The sequence below is a fragment of the Phyllostomus hastatus genome, unplaced genomic scaffold (assembly GCF_019186645.2).
Source record: "Phyllostomus hastatus isolate PE091 unplaced genomic scaffold, TTU_PhHast_1.1 phas_scaffold_55, whole genome shotgun sequence".
NCBI lineage: Eukaryota > Metazoa > Chordata > Mammalia > Chiroptera > Phyllostomidae > Phyllostomus > Phyllostomus hastatus.
In genome coordinates, this window is record NW_025334035.1 from 217,271 (window position 1) to 231,513 (window position 14,243).

The window sequence follows — 14,243 nt, forward strand, 5'->3', positions numbered from 1 at the left end:
GGTGAACACCTAAGGCTCCGCCCCTCATATGTAACAGGTGCAACAAGACAAAAAAAATGGCCCAAACGAAAGGACAGATCAAAGCTCCACAAAAAATACAACTAAGTGACAAAGGTAGCCAACCTATCAGATGCACAGTTCAAAGCACTGGTGATCAGGATGCTCACAGAATTGGTTGAATTTGGTCGCACATTAGATGAAAAAATGAAGGCTATGCTAAGTGAAATGAAGGAAAGTGCACAGGGAACCAATAGTGATGGGAAGAAAACTGGGACTCAAATCAATGGAGAGGACCAGAAGGAAGAAAGAAACAACCAAACAGAAAAGAACATTCCAACATGCAAATTATAGGGGTACCAGAAGGGGAAGAGGAAGAGCAACAAGTGGAAAAGTCACTTGAACAAATACTAAAGGAGAACTTCCCCAATCTGGCAAAGGAAATAGACTTCCAGGAAGTCCAGGAAGCTCAGAGAGTCCCAAAGAAGTTGGACTCAAGGAGGAACACACCAAGACACATCATAATTGCATTACCCAAAGTAAAAATGAAGGAGAGAATCCTAGAAGCAGCAAGAGATAAGGAGACAGTAACCTACAAAAGACTTCCTATCAGACTGTAGCTGATTTCTCAAAAGAGACCTTGCAGGCAAGAAGGGGCTGGAAAGAAGTATTCCAAGTCATGAAAGGCAAGGACCTACATCTAAGATTGCTCTATCCAGCAAAGCTTTCATTTAGAATGGAAGGGTAGATAAAGTGCTTCTCAGATGAGGTCAAGTTAAAGGAGTTCATCATCACCAAGCCCTTATTTTATGAAATGTTAAAGGGACTTACCTAAGAAAAAAAAGATAAAAAACATGTATAGTAAAATGACAGCAAACTCACAGTTCTTAACAACCACACCTAAAACAAAAAGAAAAACAAACTAAGGAAACAACTAGAACAGGAACAGAACCACAGAAATGCAGATCACATGGAGGGTTAGCAACAGGGGAGTAGGAGGAGGAGAGAGGGGGAAAAGGTACAGAAAATAAGTAGCATAGATGGTAGGTAAAAAATAGACAGGGGGAGGGCAAGAATAGTATGGGAAATGTAGAAGCCAAAGAACTTATGACACATGGACATGAACTAAAGTGGGGGGGGGGAGAGTGGGTGGGAAAGGGTGTGCAGGGTGGAGGGGAATGAAGTGGGGGAAATGGGACAACTGTAATAGCATAATCAATAAAATATATTTTAAAAAAGAAAGGTGAATAAAAAAGATAGAAATTATACTTTAGGCTCAGTTCAAATCAAGGCTCATGTACAAAGGGCCCATGGACAAGGACGATGGGGTGGGGATTGTCTTTGGGAGCAGGTGTTGGACAGGGCAGGGGAGAGCAACAGGGGGGAAAATGGGGACAAGTGGAACTGAACAACAATAAAAAAATTTTTCAAGACAATGTAGATATGAAAATAAATCAAAGGAAGCCCTGGCTGGCGTAGCTCAGTGGATTGAGCACGGGCTGGGAACCAAAGTGTCCCAGGTTCGATTCCCAGCCAGGGTACATTCCTGGGTTGCAGGCCATAACCCCCAGCAACCGCACATTGATGTTTCTCTCTCTCTCTCTATCTCTATCTCCCTCCCTTCCCTCTCTAAAATAAATAAATAAAATCTTAAAAAAAAAGAAAAGAAAAGAAAAGAAAATGGAGATGGCCCCTTCCATGAAGATGGAAGAGGCATTTTAAAAAAAAAAAAAGAAAGAAAGAAAATAAATCAAAGGAGAAAATGTGAAGAGACAGAATGTTGTGAGTAGGTGCTCAGGAAGAGAGAGATTAAGGAACATATGTGAATGACCCATGGACATGGACAACAGGGTGGGGAATGACTGGGCAAGCGGGCAGTGGGCTGGGCTGGAGGAGGGAAAAGGGGGAAAATTGGGACCACTGTAATAGAATAACAATAAAATATTTAATAACAAAGGAAGTGAAAATAAAAATATGTTTAATGAGCCGATGCAGAAATTCTACTCAGAAGGTCAAACCCCTCCAAATATAAACACCTCCACCCTACACCTTTCCTCCAATTTGCCATTTCTATGCTGAAAAGAAACAAAACTTTTCCTTCCAGAAAAAAAGAATTTGTATTCGACAATAAATAGTCCAGTTTAGCAGAGGTATTCAATAGAGTGAGATGTTTGATTTTCAGTCAATATTAACTGAGGAGGACACAGTATTTTTCAAAACTAAGTTTTAATTAAGTGAAATAACACAATAAATTAGTGGCTTCACAACTGAAGACAGAAAGATCAGTTAAAAGATTGATAGGATGCTTTTCAGGGTCACTAAAGAATAACAAAGAGGAAGACCTTGATAGCTGGTCACTGAGATCCCCTTTCCAAGTTCAACAGTATACCTCCACTTCATTTCTCTTACTTATTATACAATTGTTTAGTATGAAATTTTTTAAAAGATTAGTACTAAGAAGTGTGGTTAATACCCTAATACTAATAGCAATATATCTAGTGTATAAAATTATGCAAAAATTCCACTTCAAAATTTTTTTTAATTCCAGAGAGAGAGACAGGAAGGGAGAGAGAGAAATATTGATGTAAAAGAAACATCAATCAATTGCCTCATGTATGCACTAGACCAGAATCAAATCCACAGCCTAGGTATATGCCCTGACTAGAATTGAACCCACAACCTTTTGGTTTATGGGACAATGCTCCAACAAACTGAGCCACACAAGCCAAGGCCAAAAATTCCATTTTATATCCCACATATGAGTGAAAACACATGGTTCTTTTTCTTTCTGACTTATTTCACTTAGCATGATATTCTCAAGGCCCATCTACATCGTCACAAATGGCACTATTTAGTCTTTTCTTGTGTATCATAAAAATGTACACTTGAAACTATATAATCTAATTAACCAATGTCACCCCAACAAATTTAATAAATAGCACTGATTGGTGACTAATTTGATTGGAGTGTTGTCCCATACACCAAAAGTTTGCAGGTTCAGTCCCAGTCAGGGCACATACCTAGGATGCTGGTTTGATCCCATCAAGGAGTTTATAGGAGGCAACCAATTGATGTTTCTTTCTCATATTGATGTTTCCCATTCTCTCTCTCCCCCTCCACTCTTCTCTCTCTAAAATCAATAAACATATCCTCAGGTGAGGATTAAAAAATTGAATAAATAAAAAAACATCCAAGCTTTACCATCATACAGAGAAGGAAGTTTTCTTTTTGAGAAAGACTCTTCCCACAGCTCCCTTCATGTCTCTGTTCCTCAGGCTATAGATGAAGGGGTTCAGCATGGGAGTCACCACAGTGTACATCATAGCCATGACTGTCTCCTTAACAGTAGAGTTATCTTCTGATGGGCATAAATAGAGACCAATAACTGTCCCATAGAACAGTGACACCACAGACAGGTGGGAACCACAGGTGGAGAAGGCCTTGCAGATGCCTCGAGCAGAAGGGACCTTGAGGATGGAGGACACAATTCGTGCATAGGACATGATGATGAGCAGGAATGGGATGACAAGAATAAGCCCTCCCATGATAAATATCACCAATTCATTAACTCGAGTATCAGAGCAGGACAGCTTCAGCAGAGCAGACATGTCACAGAAAAAGTGGAGGATCTTGTTGTCAGCACAAAAACACAGTCTAGCCATGAGAAGAGTGTGTAACAGGGCGTGCAATGTGGTCACCACCCAGGACAGCACCATCAGGGAAACACAGAGCTTGGGGCTCATGATGGTGGTGTAGTGCAGTGGGGAGCAGATGGCCACATAGCGGTCATAGGCCATGGCCACAAGCAGGAAGCTCTCCAGGTCTGAAAAAAATAGGAAGAAGTACATTTGGGCCAAGCAGCCTGCATAGGGGATGGATTGGTCTTGGCTCTGCATGTTGTGTAACAATTTAGGAATGGTCACAGAAGAGAAGCAAATGTCAGAGAAAGACAAATTACTGAGAAACAGATACATGGGTATGTGGAGATGGGAGTCCAGGTGAATAAGCACAATGATGAGGAGGTTCCCCAGGACGGTGGTAAGATACATGGCCAGGAACAGGGCGTAGAACAGGTTTTTCTGCTCTGGCTCAATTGGCAGGCCCTGGAGGAAGAAGTATGTGATGATAGTTTGATTTCTTCCAGTCATGTTCTGTGTCCAGTGTCTTAAGGGAAAAGTCACAGTGTCCATTAAATATCTGAATAAAAATAAACATATTTCTGTGATTCGTAGTCTGTTAGTTGCTCTTCAATAATTGGTTTTACTCATGATTTGTAACAGTACTTTCTGTCACCACAAATATATCACTAAATCCAAGCCACTTTTCAGACTTATTTTCTCATTTTTCATTAATTAGCTTGTAACCATACTGACTCTTCCCTCCCCTCTAAAACACTCTCAGTTCATCTTCAGTGTGATCCCACTGGTTCTTGTTATACTTCCCTGGGCATATATTCTCAGTAACTGTGACTGGTTTCTCTCTAATGGTATCATATATATTGTTGCTTCTTTGGGCTTTTTCTTAGACACTATATTCTTATAATTTTCTGTGTCCAGCCCTAAAAAGCCTGCATATTCCCATGTCATCAATTACCATATAAATCTCATGGGTAAAACTATCACTTTCAGAACCGTATCATCAATTGCTTAGTGATTATTTCCTCATGTAATATTATAAGCATCTTCAGCTCAACAGATCCCCAATTGAAACTCATAATCTCACCCTGCCCCTCTCCCAATCCACTCCTCCAAGTCTCTCACATCTCGGCAAAAGAAACCCAGGCTCAACTCATAAGCCTCTCTCCCAGACCAGGAAAGAACCCACTGCTATATTTCCACAGCATCCTGGGCTTGTTCCCACAGCACTTAGTCCCGTTGGGATTATTTGTTCATCACTGTCTTCCCTACTGGATTGTGAATCCCATGCAAGAAAGGCCAAGGCTGCAACAAGGCCAGCACCTGGCACAGTGCCTCCAAGTAGCTGTTTCATAAACATTTATTGGCTGTACTTCAGGCTTAGACATTCATTCCTCCAACTGAAGGACAGCAAACTCCTGTTAAGTTAGAATACTACATCTACTAAATCTTGTCAGAACAAGATCTTACTAGTTTTTGACACTTTATTGCAGAATTCCTGGATGTAACCTCAGACTTCTAGAAAATATTAGACTACCTCAACCACACTACTCTTTATTGTGAAAAGACAACCCAGTACATACATCCATACCGTCACTCTCTGCTTGTGTGGATACCCACAGGATATGATGATATTGCTGTGAAAAATAAACCTGATGGGGAGGTTTGGTAATGAAGGGAGAAAAAGGAAGGGATAAAGATAAATTCTACCCTCTTCCTCTAGTTGTTCTCCAGATAGCCATACCTCAGAGTGTGCCTCAGAGCTGATGAAGAAAGCTAAAAAGGAGCCCAAAGGGATATGAGAAGTTCCTTCCCTAAAGAAACTAAGTTCAGCTGCTGGGGTTTCCATCCTGTTGATGCTGTTTAATTGAGCCATGTTAATAATTTTTTACATGTGGACATAATGGGTTGGTTTTACAGTAGAGAGAAGCATCAAATGAGGTTTCATATACCAAATTTCTCAGAATTTTTCTCCCCTGGGAAATAAGTGGGACCCATCTCTGGTGTCAAGACTTTCACTAGGAATCACAAACCAGACAGCCAGCACTTGCAGCTGGCCGCAGCCGCGGATCAGGCTTATGGGCTTCAGCTGCTCAATTATGGATGCTTCATCTTGACCTGGTGAATCAGCAGTTGTCAGTCTGCACAAATTTTACATTTAGTAATGCAACTCTGCTGGTCTGTGGACAACATTTTGAGCAGTAAGAATATGCAACACATTTTTAAAAACAGATTACTGCACCCTCCCCCAATAAATGTAATCAGACTCTCTAGAGAGGGAGAGCCCATCCAAAATATTTTAAAGCTCCTTATGTAATTCAAATATATAGTCAAGGGTTCATCTCTATTGAATGCCTGCCTCACACAGATGTCTTTTGTTGAAATGATACAATCTTGAGACATACATTACATAGTAATACTTACAAATGCTATCATCAAAAACTGGTGAACATCCGTCAAAATATTTCTAGATTGCAAAGAAATCTTGGGAGGCTCAGAGGTAGAGAAGAGGATTCTTATACCTGAAAAACTATGCTGCAGAACAGTTATACAAGACCCTCTGGTTGGAAGGACCCTAAAAGACTAGCTCATTTATCTTCTACCCAACCTACCCAGTCTATCTGATGGTGATTCCAGGATCCTGGCCTGAGACTAGGCTCCCCTTCATTCACTAAGGTGTGTGAAGGAACAGCCTCTGGAGTTGTCACCTGCGTCTATAACATGCCTTCTCACATCTCCCATTCTACACATCCTTGGACCTAAGGGGCCCTAAATCCCAGAGGAGGCTAGATCCTGGAGGAACTCCTGGAAGACAAAGTAATTACCCAGGATTTCTCAGGACAAATGCTCTCAGAGTCCTTGAGCAGTGATTGATTAGTCACAGATGGCGCCTAACTATACTCTGGGGGGAAGGTGGGGTTGGAGAGAAGCTCATGTATAGATGCTTAAACACTGCCTACTTAACAGACAGTGGTCCTATGAGACTGGGGCCTACCTTTTGGGAGGTAAAATAGGATGGTTGCAGAAGCCATAAAAACAAGCACAGGCAAGACTGTGAATATCCTAAAATCACTTCAAGTATAGTTTAGGCTTTTACCCTCTGGGCAACGAGAAGCCATCAGGGTACTACCATGAAAGATACATGTTCGAAAGATTCCCAGGGTGGCAGAATCTCTCACTACAACCTAATTCCCCATAAACACACCCAGGAGAGAGAAACCTGAAGCTAACAAGGATTTGACTTCTGTGACCTAACCATATGCAGACATATGGAAAGATACACTCTCTCAGATCATGTTCAATCTTCCTCAGACCAAGATAGAAAAGAAACCCAGATTTGCATTTTATTAAGGTACACCTAGCTTCTTACCTCTCCAAGAAAACTGAAACATCACCCTGCCCCCACCATTATATCTACCACTGTACAGATGTGTCAGAATAACTCCTAGTCTCCAGCTCCTCCTTACCCTGCAATTGAGCACAAGGCCATAGCTAACATTACAACTTTCTTCCATACCTACTCCACATTCCCTTTTCATCACTTCAGCTGGATGGGATTATTTACATTCAACCTTCATTCCTTGGGAGTCTGAATCCTCAGTATTATTGCCTTTATTGGGTTATTATAATTTTCTATTAACTTTTACTAAGTGGTACCCCAAAGAATATCCTAGCGATCCAACATGGTCTTTCCTCATTGTGTAGAGAAACCCAGTTTTCTATGGTAACTCCTTAATTTGCCTGTTGGTTCAGTACACAAAATGGCCAAGTGGCTGTCTCAGCATCCAGCAGAACAGAACCATTGAAGCAATCCATAGAAGTAGTCCTCCCTTGGGAACTGCATCAGACACTTCTTGTGCACCACCAGTTTAGACCCTCTCAGACATCATTTTTACTCCAGCCAGTTCTGCACAGATTTCAACAAGCTTCACCTAAATACAATCAGACTGCATTACCTCAGACCTGGCCCACGGGTTTCTTGTGTCCTGCCATTCCTGCCATAGGGTTTCTCTGATTTCCTGGATTAGACTATCATGGGAAGCAAGCTTAATATTCACACACACACACACAACGTGAAAGTAGAGGGGAGTTAATGACTCGTGGCCCAACTCTTAAATAACAGATACTGGGTATAGGAGACTGTTCTGCATGGCGTGGGCCCAACTCCCACTCAGAGATGCACAGGACCCACACCTATGGATAAGTTCTCCGGTAGGAACTCAGGCCTGCAATGTTCCTAGTCTCCTTTGAGACTTGCTTTTGCTAAAACTCCCCCACCCTGATTTGCAGCAAGTACTTACTGCACTGTAACTTCCTAAAATCCAAGCTAAAACTTCCCATTATGGAGTGTAAGCAGTTCAACTACTTTTCCCTATTCATTTGCAAATATCCCTCTTCTGTGATGTGATTAGCGGCATTGGCTCCTTTGTTTTCTGTAAAAGGTAACCACCTAAAGCAAACCTGTGCATAGTAATTGAGGAACATCATGTAATGTGTGCAGAAAAAAAGAAATAAAGGCCTGTGATGGTGGAGGCCACAGCTTTTGGCTCCTTTTGAGGGTGAAGCTGCCCGCCCTTTTCCTCCACAGGACTTGGTAGTGTTACAGGGTGCAGCCAAGAGGGGGTACCCCAAATAGGCATTTGAAATGGGGTCCAGAACTCAAGGTATCCAGGAGATTTTAAGATGTCTTCACCCCTTCCCCCACAGGTGTGAGTTGGGGGAAGGGGCACACAGAGCAAGAACACTTAGGGAAGCTTTGCAACTAATCCATGGCATGGTCATTTAACATACCTATAGCCTTTGGCTGGTCACTTAGATATGCTAAATAGCTATGGCTATGCTCTAGGCCAGGGGGATGGAAAGGGACCTCCCCCCAAGATGTGACTGTGGGGCAGGTCCCCCGAGTTACAGCGCCTGTGTGGAAGCTCGGAGAAGATTGGCTCCATGACATGGGGTCACACCTGCCCAGACCCACGATGGCAACCAGAAAAGCTGGAGAAGACAACAGTTTGAGGGCAAGTGTGCCCAAGTGTAGGAGGAGTCGGAATTGGGACTGCAGAGGAAGATTGGCGTGGGGATTTAAACCCAGACACGGCAGCCATTGAGGGGAGAACCACGAGGCCTTGACAGAGTGGAGACTCCCGCAGCCCTGAGAGGGAGAACCACTCGGCTTTGGCAGAGTGGGGACTCTCCCTTCCCACAGCTTTGTAGGGAGGGAGAAGCACACGGTTTTGGCTGAATGGGGACTCCCGTGGCCCTGGGAGAGAGGACCACATGCCTTTGCCAGAGTGGAGACCCCCGCAGCTTTAGAAGGGGGAACCACCACCTGGTTTTAGCAGAGATCCTAGCGACTCAGTGGAGGGTGCCGGGAACCCAGGGAGGTCTCCAAGTCGAGATGGAGTACTAACTGGGAATAACCAGAGGACTGCCTGAGCCATGGACTTCTATTTCCTTTCCTGAGATACGGTACTCTGGACTGGGCAAAGGGGGAAGGAAGGAAGGACTGTGTGTGTTTGTGGGTGTTTTAAGGGACTTTGGAATTTTTGATAAAGACATTAGGTCACTACTTTAAGGTTGTATAGCATTAAATAAACATTTCCTTTCCTTTTCACAAATCTCTGGCATTGAAAGACGTCTTTCCTCTGGCGGCGGACATGACGGACCTGGGGGCTTTTTTTTCAATAATAGTATATCGTCCCAGGCCCCCCTTGTTTGTTCTGTAACAGTAGTCCGTGTGAATGTCTCTCCCCCATCCACAATGTCTCGGACCCCACGAGCCAGGGTCCACATCAGCTGGGAGCTGATGACCATATGCTTCTCCTGTTTTCACTGAAGTGGGTGGTCCTATGATGCAATTCATCAACGTTACTCACTCTTAGTGGTGGCCAACTCAGTAAGCCACCCCACTACTGGTTCTCCCTTCTTCCTTATTTAACCCCTCTGTCACTTCTCCCCATGAGATAATATTCCCAAATAAATTACTAACAAAGAAGACTGTCGCAGCCTCTGTTTTTTGGAACTCAGGCTGTGACAGAATGTAAGGTCTCTACACCAGAAAGAACCCAAAATTGTAAGGGTAAGGAACAAAACTTTTGTAAGTACATTATTGTTGTAGTATATGTTGGCCAAAAAGTTTGTTTAGTTTTTTCCATATGATGGCTCTAGTAGTGCTTAGTTGTTTTAACATCATTCAAAACAATTTTGTTAGATTTTATTGTGACAGCTGTCATATCAGCGTACATTTTAAAAACTTATTAAAATTAGTGAATTTTTGTGCAGCCATTTTAATATTGAAGATGGAAGAAGATACACATTTTCAGCATATTATGCTGTATTATTTCAAGAAAGGTAAAGACAACTGAAACACAAAATAAAAGATTTGAGCAGTGCATGCAGAAGATGCTGTAACTGATTGAACGTGTCAAAAGTGGTTTGTGAAGTTTCTTGGTACTGTTGACATTTTGGTAAAATAATTCTTTGTTGTTAGGTTGTCTTATGCATTGGAAGATGTTTAGCAGCACCCCTGGCCTCTACCCCACAGATGGCAAACACAAGGCCCATGGGCCAAATCCGGCCCTCCACCGTGTTTTATCTGGCCCAGCACTTTTTCAGCCCAGTGGCAGCACTGAGCTCTTGCTTAACTGTTAAGGAGTAGTTACATTTATAGTCCTAAAGTTACATTCGGCCCTTTGAAGGCAACCACAAAGCTGATGTGGCCCCCAGTGAAAGTCAGTTTGACACCCCTGCTCTATCCACTAGAAGCCAATAGTGGGAGATAGCTGACAAACTCAAAATATCTAAATCAATAGAGTTATTGGTGAAAATGAAAAATGCGTCTTTTCTTTTGCAGAAAAAACTAAACAGACCTTTTGGCCAACATTTGGTCTAATAATGACAGAAGTTGGTCCTGCTACCACATGTCTTGATTCCCAGACTCGTGAATCATGGCTATGGAGGAAAGCGCACCATATATGGGTTCCTAGTGCAAAGTATATACCATATCTATAGAACTTTACACCAATATTTCTGGGTATAGTCTCCCCACTGGCATTACAACTGAATCTTTGCTACAGTCAGTAACTGTAAAGCTAGAAAACACAAATACCATGTGATCTCATCTATGAGGAACATAAAGAACAAAATAAAGGACAAAATGGAACCACAGGCATGGAAACATGGAACAGACTGACAGTGACCAGAGGGGAGGGAGGAGGGGCATAACAGTGCAAAGAAGGTGAAGGGACTAGACGAAAAACACATTTGAATGACCCATGGAGATGGACAACTGTGGGAAATGACTGTGGGAGCTGAGGATGGGATGGGCGGAGGAGGACAAAGAGGGGGAAATTGGGACAAATGTAATAGAATAACAATTTTTAAAAAAGAACTTGCTATCATCCTCTGCATCTTCCTTTCATGGGATCCCTCCACCATGATTGTTTTTGGGGCTAGGGACTACAACCCCTCTCAGTTCACAGAATGGTTAACAATAGAGATCTAATGAATGAGGGCAAAAGGAGAATGCACAGAGGAAAGGCCACAGTGCAGATGTGTTTCAGAAGGACAGGTCTGAGGAAATAAAGAGAATTAAATAGAAATTATACATAAAACAAGAAATGTTTAAGATTTTAATAAATAAGTTTATAAAACATTATTAACATACATAAGAGAACATAAGAGAAGATCTAAGTACACAGACATGATATACTCCTTGGCAGAAGATTACTGTTATAAATTTGTCCGCTCTCCCCAGACTAATTCATAAATTTGATGCAGTCTTAAGAAAAACTCCAACAGAATTTTTTTATTTATTTTTTAATTAAACTTATTGGGGTGACATTGGTTAATAAGATTATATGGGTTTCAAGTGTACAGTTCTATCATACAGCATCTGTATATTGCATTGTGTGCCCACCACCCAAAGTCAAATCTTCCATCATTGAATAAAGATGATGTGAGACACACATGTGATGGACTACTACTCAGATGATGAAATACTGCCATTTTCAACAAGGATGGATCTTGAGAATATCAGGCTAAGTAAAATAAGTCAGAAATAGTTAAGAACCATACCATGTGATTTTACTCATATGTGGGATATAAAACTGCAAGTAACAAATGAAAAAGACAGACAAACTCATAGACACAGACAACAGTATGGTGGTTACCAGAAGGGAGGGGAGTAGAGGGTAGTAAAAGGTAAAGGGGTCAAATATATGGTGTCCAACAGGATTTTTTTCCTTTTTATATATTTAATTTTCTATTTTTAACTTTATTTTCATTGTTGACACTATTACAGATGTCCCCATTCCCTCCCAACCTTTGCCCACCTCCACCCAGGCCCCATCCCTCCTCCCCTCTGGCCATCACCACACTGTTGTCTCTATGAATTATGCACATATGTTCTCTTGGCTGATCCCTTCACCTTCTTTCATCCAGTTCCCCCTCCCCTCTGACAGCTGTCAGTCTGTTCCATGTATTCATGCCTCTGTACATTTGATTTTATAGTGAACATAGTATTATAAATCAATATGAAAATGATGTGCTATTCAAGAGATAGTGTCAAAATAATTAGCCACCTATTTGAGAAATAGAAATAACATTAAACCTCTATGTCATGCAATCTACATAAAGGTAACTTCCAAATGGATCAAAAAGCTAAATATATAAAATAGAATTACAAAAGAATACAAAAAAATACTTAAAAACCTTAGCATACACGTTGTCTAGTCCCTTCCCCTTCTTCACACCATTATTCCTCTCTCGCCTCCCCTCTGATCACTGGCAGTCTGTTCCATGTTTCCATGCTTGTGGTTTTATTTTGCTCAGTAGTTTATTTTGTTCATTAGATTCCTCTTAGAGGTGAGATCATATTGTATTTGTCTTTCACTGACTGGCTTACCCACAGACATGGACAACAGTGTAGGAATTGACTGTGGGAATTGACTATAGGAGCAGGGGGTGGGATGGGGGAAGGAGGGCAAGGAGGAAAAAACTGAGACAACTGACAGAATAACAATAAAAAAATAGTTTAAAAAACTTTTTTTAAAAAGCATAAAATTAAGTTCTAAGCTTTTTTTTCCAAATGCTTCCCAGTGGTTCCAGTACCACTAACCGAATAGCTTTTCTTCCCCGCTGATTTCAGATGTTACCTTTATCACTAGGTTCTCTATATACTTGAGTCTATTTTTCTACTTTACATTGTTCTATTAACCTGTCTATTCATTAACCAGTACCATATTGTGTATGAATAAATATGCTTTCAAAATACATGCAGATTTTAAAGGCTGCCATTTCTTTGGCACACTTTTCTTTGGCACACTTTTCTTTAAATGATGGAGACTAATTCCCTTCTTCCTATATGTGGGCCATACATAATGATTCACTGTAGTGGAGTGATATGACTTTCAAGGCTAGGTCATAAAAAAGACAGCTTCCACCTGGATACCTCAGTATTAGATTTCTCACCCTAGGGAAAGCCAGCTACCATGTCATGAGGACACTCAGGTGGCCCTTTGTAAAGGTTCACCTTGTAAGAAACAGGCCACCTCTCAACAAAAAGCTCCCATTTGGCAGCCATTTGCATGAGCCACCTTGAAGTATGTCCCCAGCTAAGTTACTTCTGAAATCCTGGCCCCCAGAAAGTGTGAGAGATAATAAATGCTTATTGTTTTAAGCCACTAATTTGGGGGTGGGCATAATTGGCTATACAGAAATAGGTAAGTAATATATTAAGTTTTATAATATATAATAGCTTTATTATATAATATATAATAGCTTTATTATATATATTAAAATATCATATAACATATATAAGGTTTTATAATATATAATGAACACTTTATTATATATTATAAAGCTTTTATGTGGTCTATTGTTCTTTTCTTTTGAGTTTTCCTGATAATTCTCTTTTTTTTACATAACCTTTAGTATCAGCTTGGCATGTGTGTGTACATGTATGCACAGAAGGAAAAATTACATGCTACAAGTTAGAGAGAAATCAACATCTTTGTCTTCCTACCCAAGAAAATGATTTGTTCAAGCCTTCTTTTCCATATTTCATTAGTATTTTAAGGTTTTATTCACATATTTCCTCTATTTATCATTTAGCCTTGATTAGTACTGAAATTTTTTTCTATTTTAAATGATATCTTTATCCATTTTACACTCTAATTGTTGTAGGTCATTTCAATATCATCTACTAATGATTTCTGCATATTAAGTTTTCTATTCTAGTGTCTTGTGAAATTATCTCATTTTTGCAGTAATTTCTCAGTAAATTTTCTTAGGTTTTCCATGATTACAATCATATCATCTGCCAACAGCAATAATTCTTATACCTCAAATGTTTCATTTATTTAATGTATCTCTGGACCCTAGAATATAAATTCCTTAAGTTCAGAGATTTTTGTACTTTGTGAAGTGCTTTGCCTCCAGCACCTGAAACAACGCTTGGCAGAGTACATGCTCACTAAATATTTGAAGTAATTACATGAAATGCATTGACTAGCAGCTCCAGGACAGTGCTTACTAATAGTACTAATAGTGGGCACCCTGTCTGCTTGTTCCTGACTTTAGTGGAAATGTCTCTATATTTCTCCATTAAGCTTG

General features: G+C 40.8%; 1 protein-coding gene across 1 annotated transcript; it reads right to left on the bottom strand.

The window, feature by feature from the left end:
* Positions 1-3,200: 3,200 nt before the first annotated feature.
* LOC123809345 (olfactory receptor-like protein DTMT) lies at positions 3,201-4,145 on the bottom strand. Its single transcript, XM_045824462.1, has one exon. The coding sequence runs from the start codon at positions 4,143-4,145 to the stop codon at positions 3,201-3,203; it is 945 nt and encodes a 314-aa protein (XP_045680418.1).
* Between the last annotated feature and the right edge of the window lie 10,098 nt (positions 4,146-14,243).

What these genes read in the sequence shown, in the direction of transcription:
- LOC123809345 (XM_045824462.1), bottom strand. Translation starts at nt 4,145, where the DNA reads ATGACTGGAAGAAATCAAACTATCATCACATACTTCTTCCTCCAGGGC.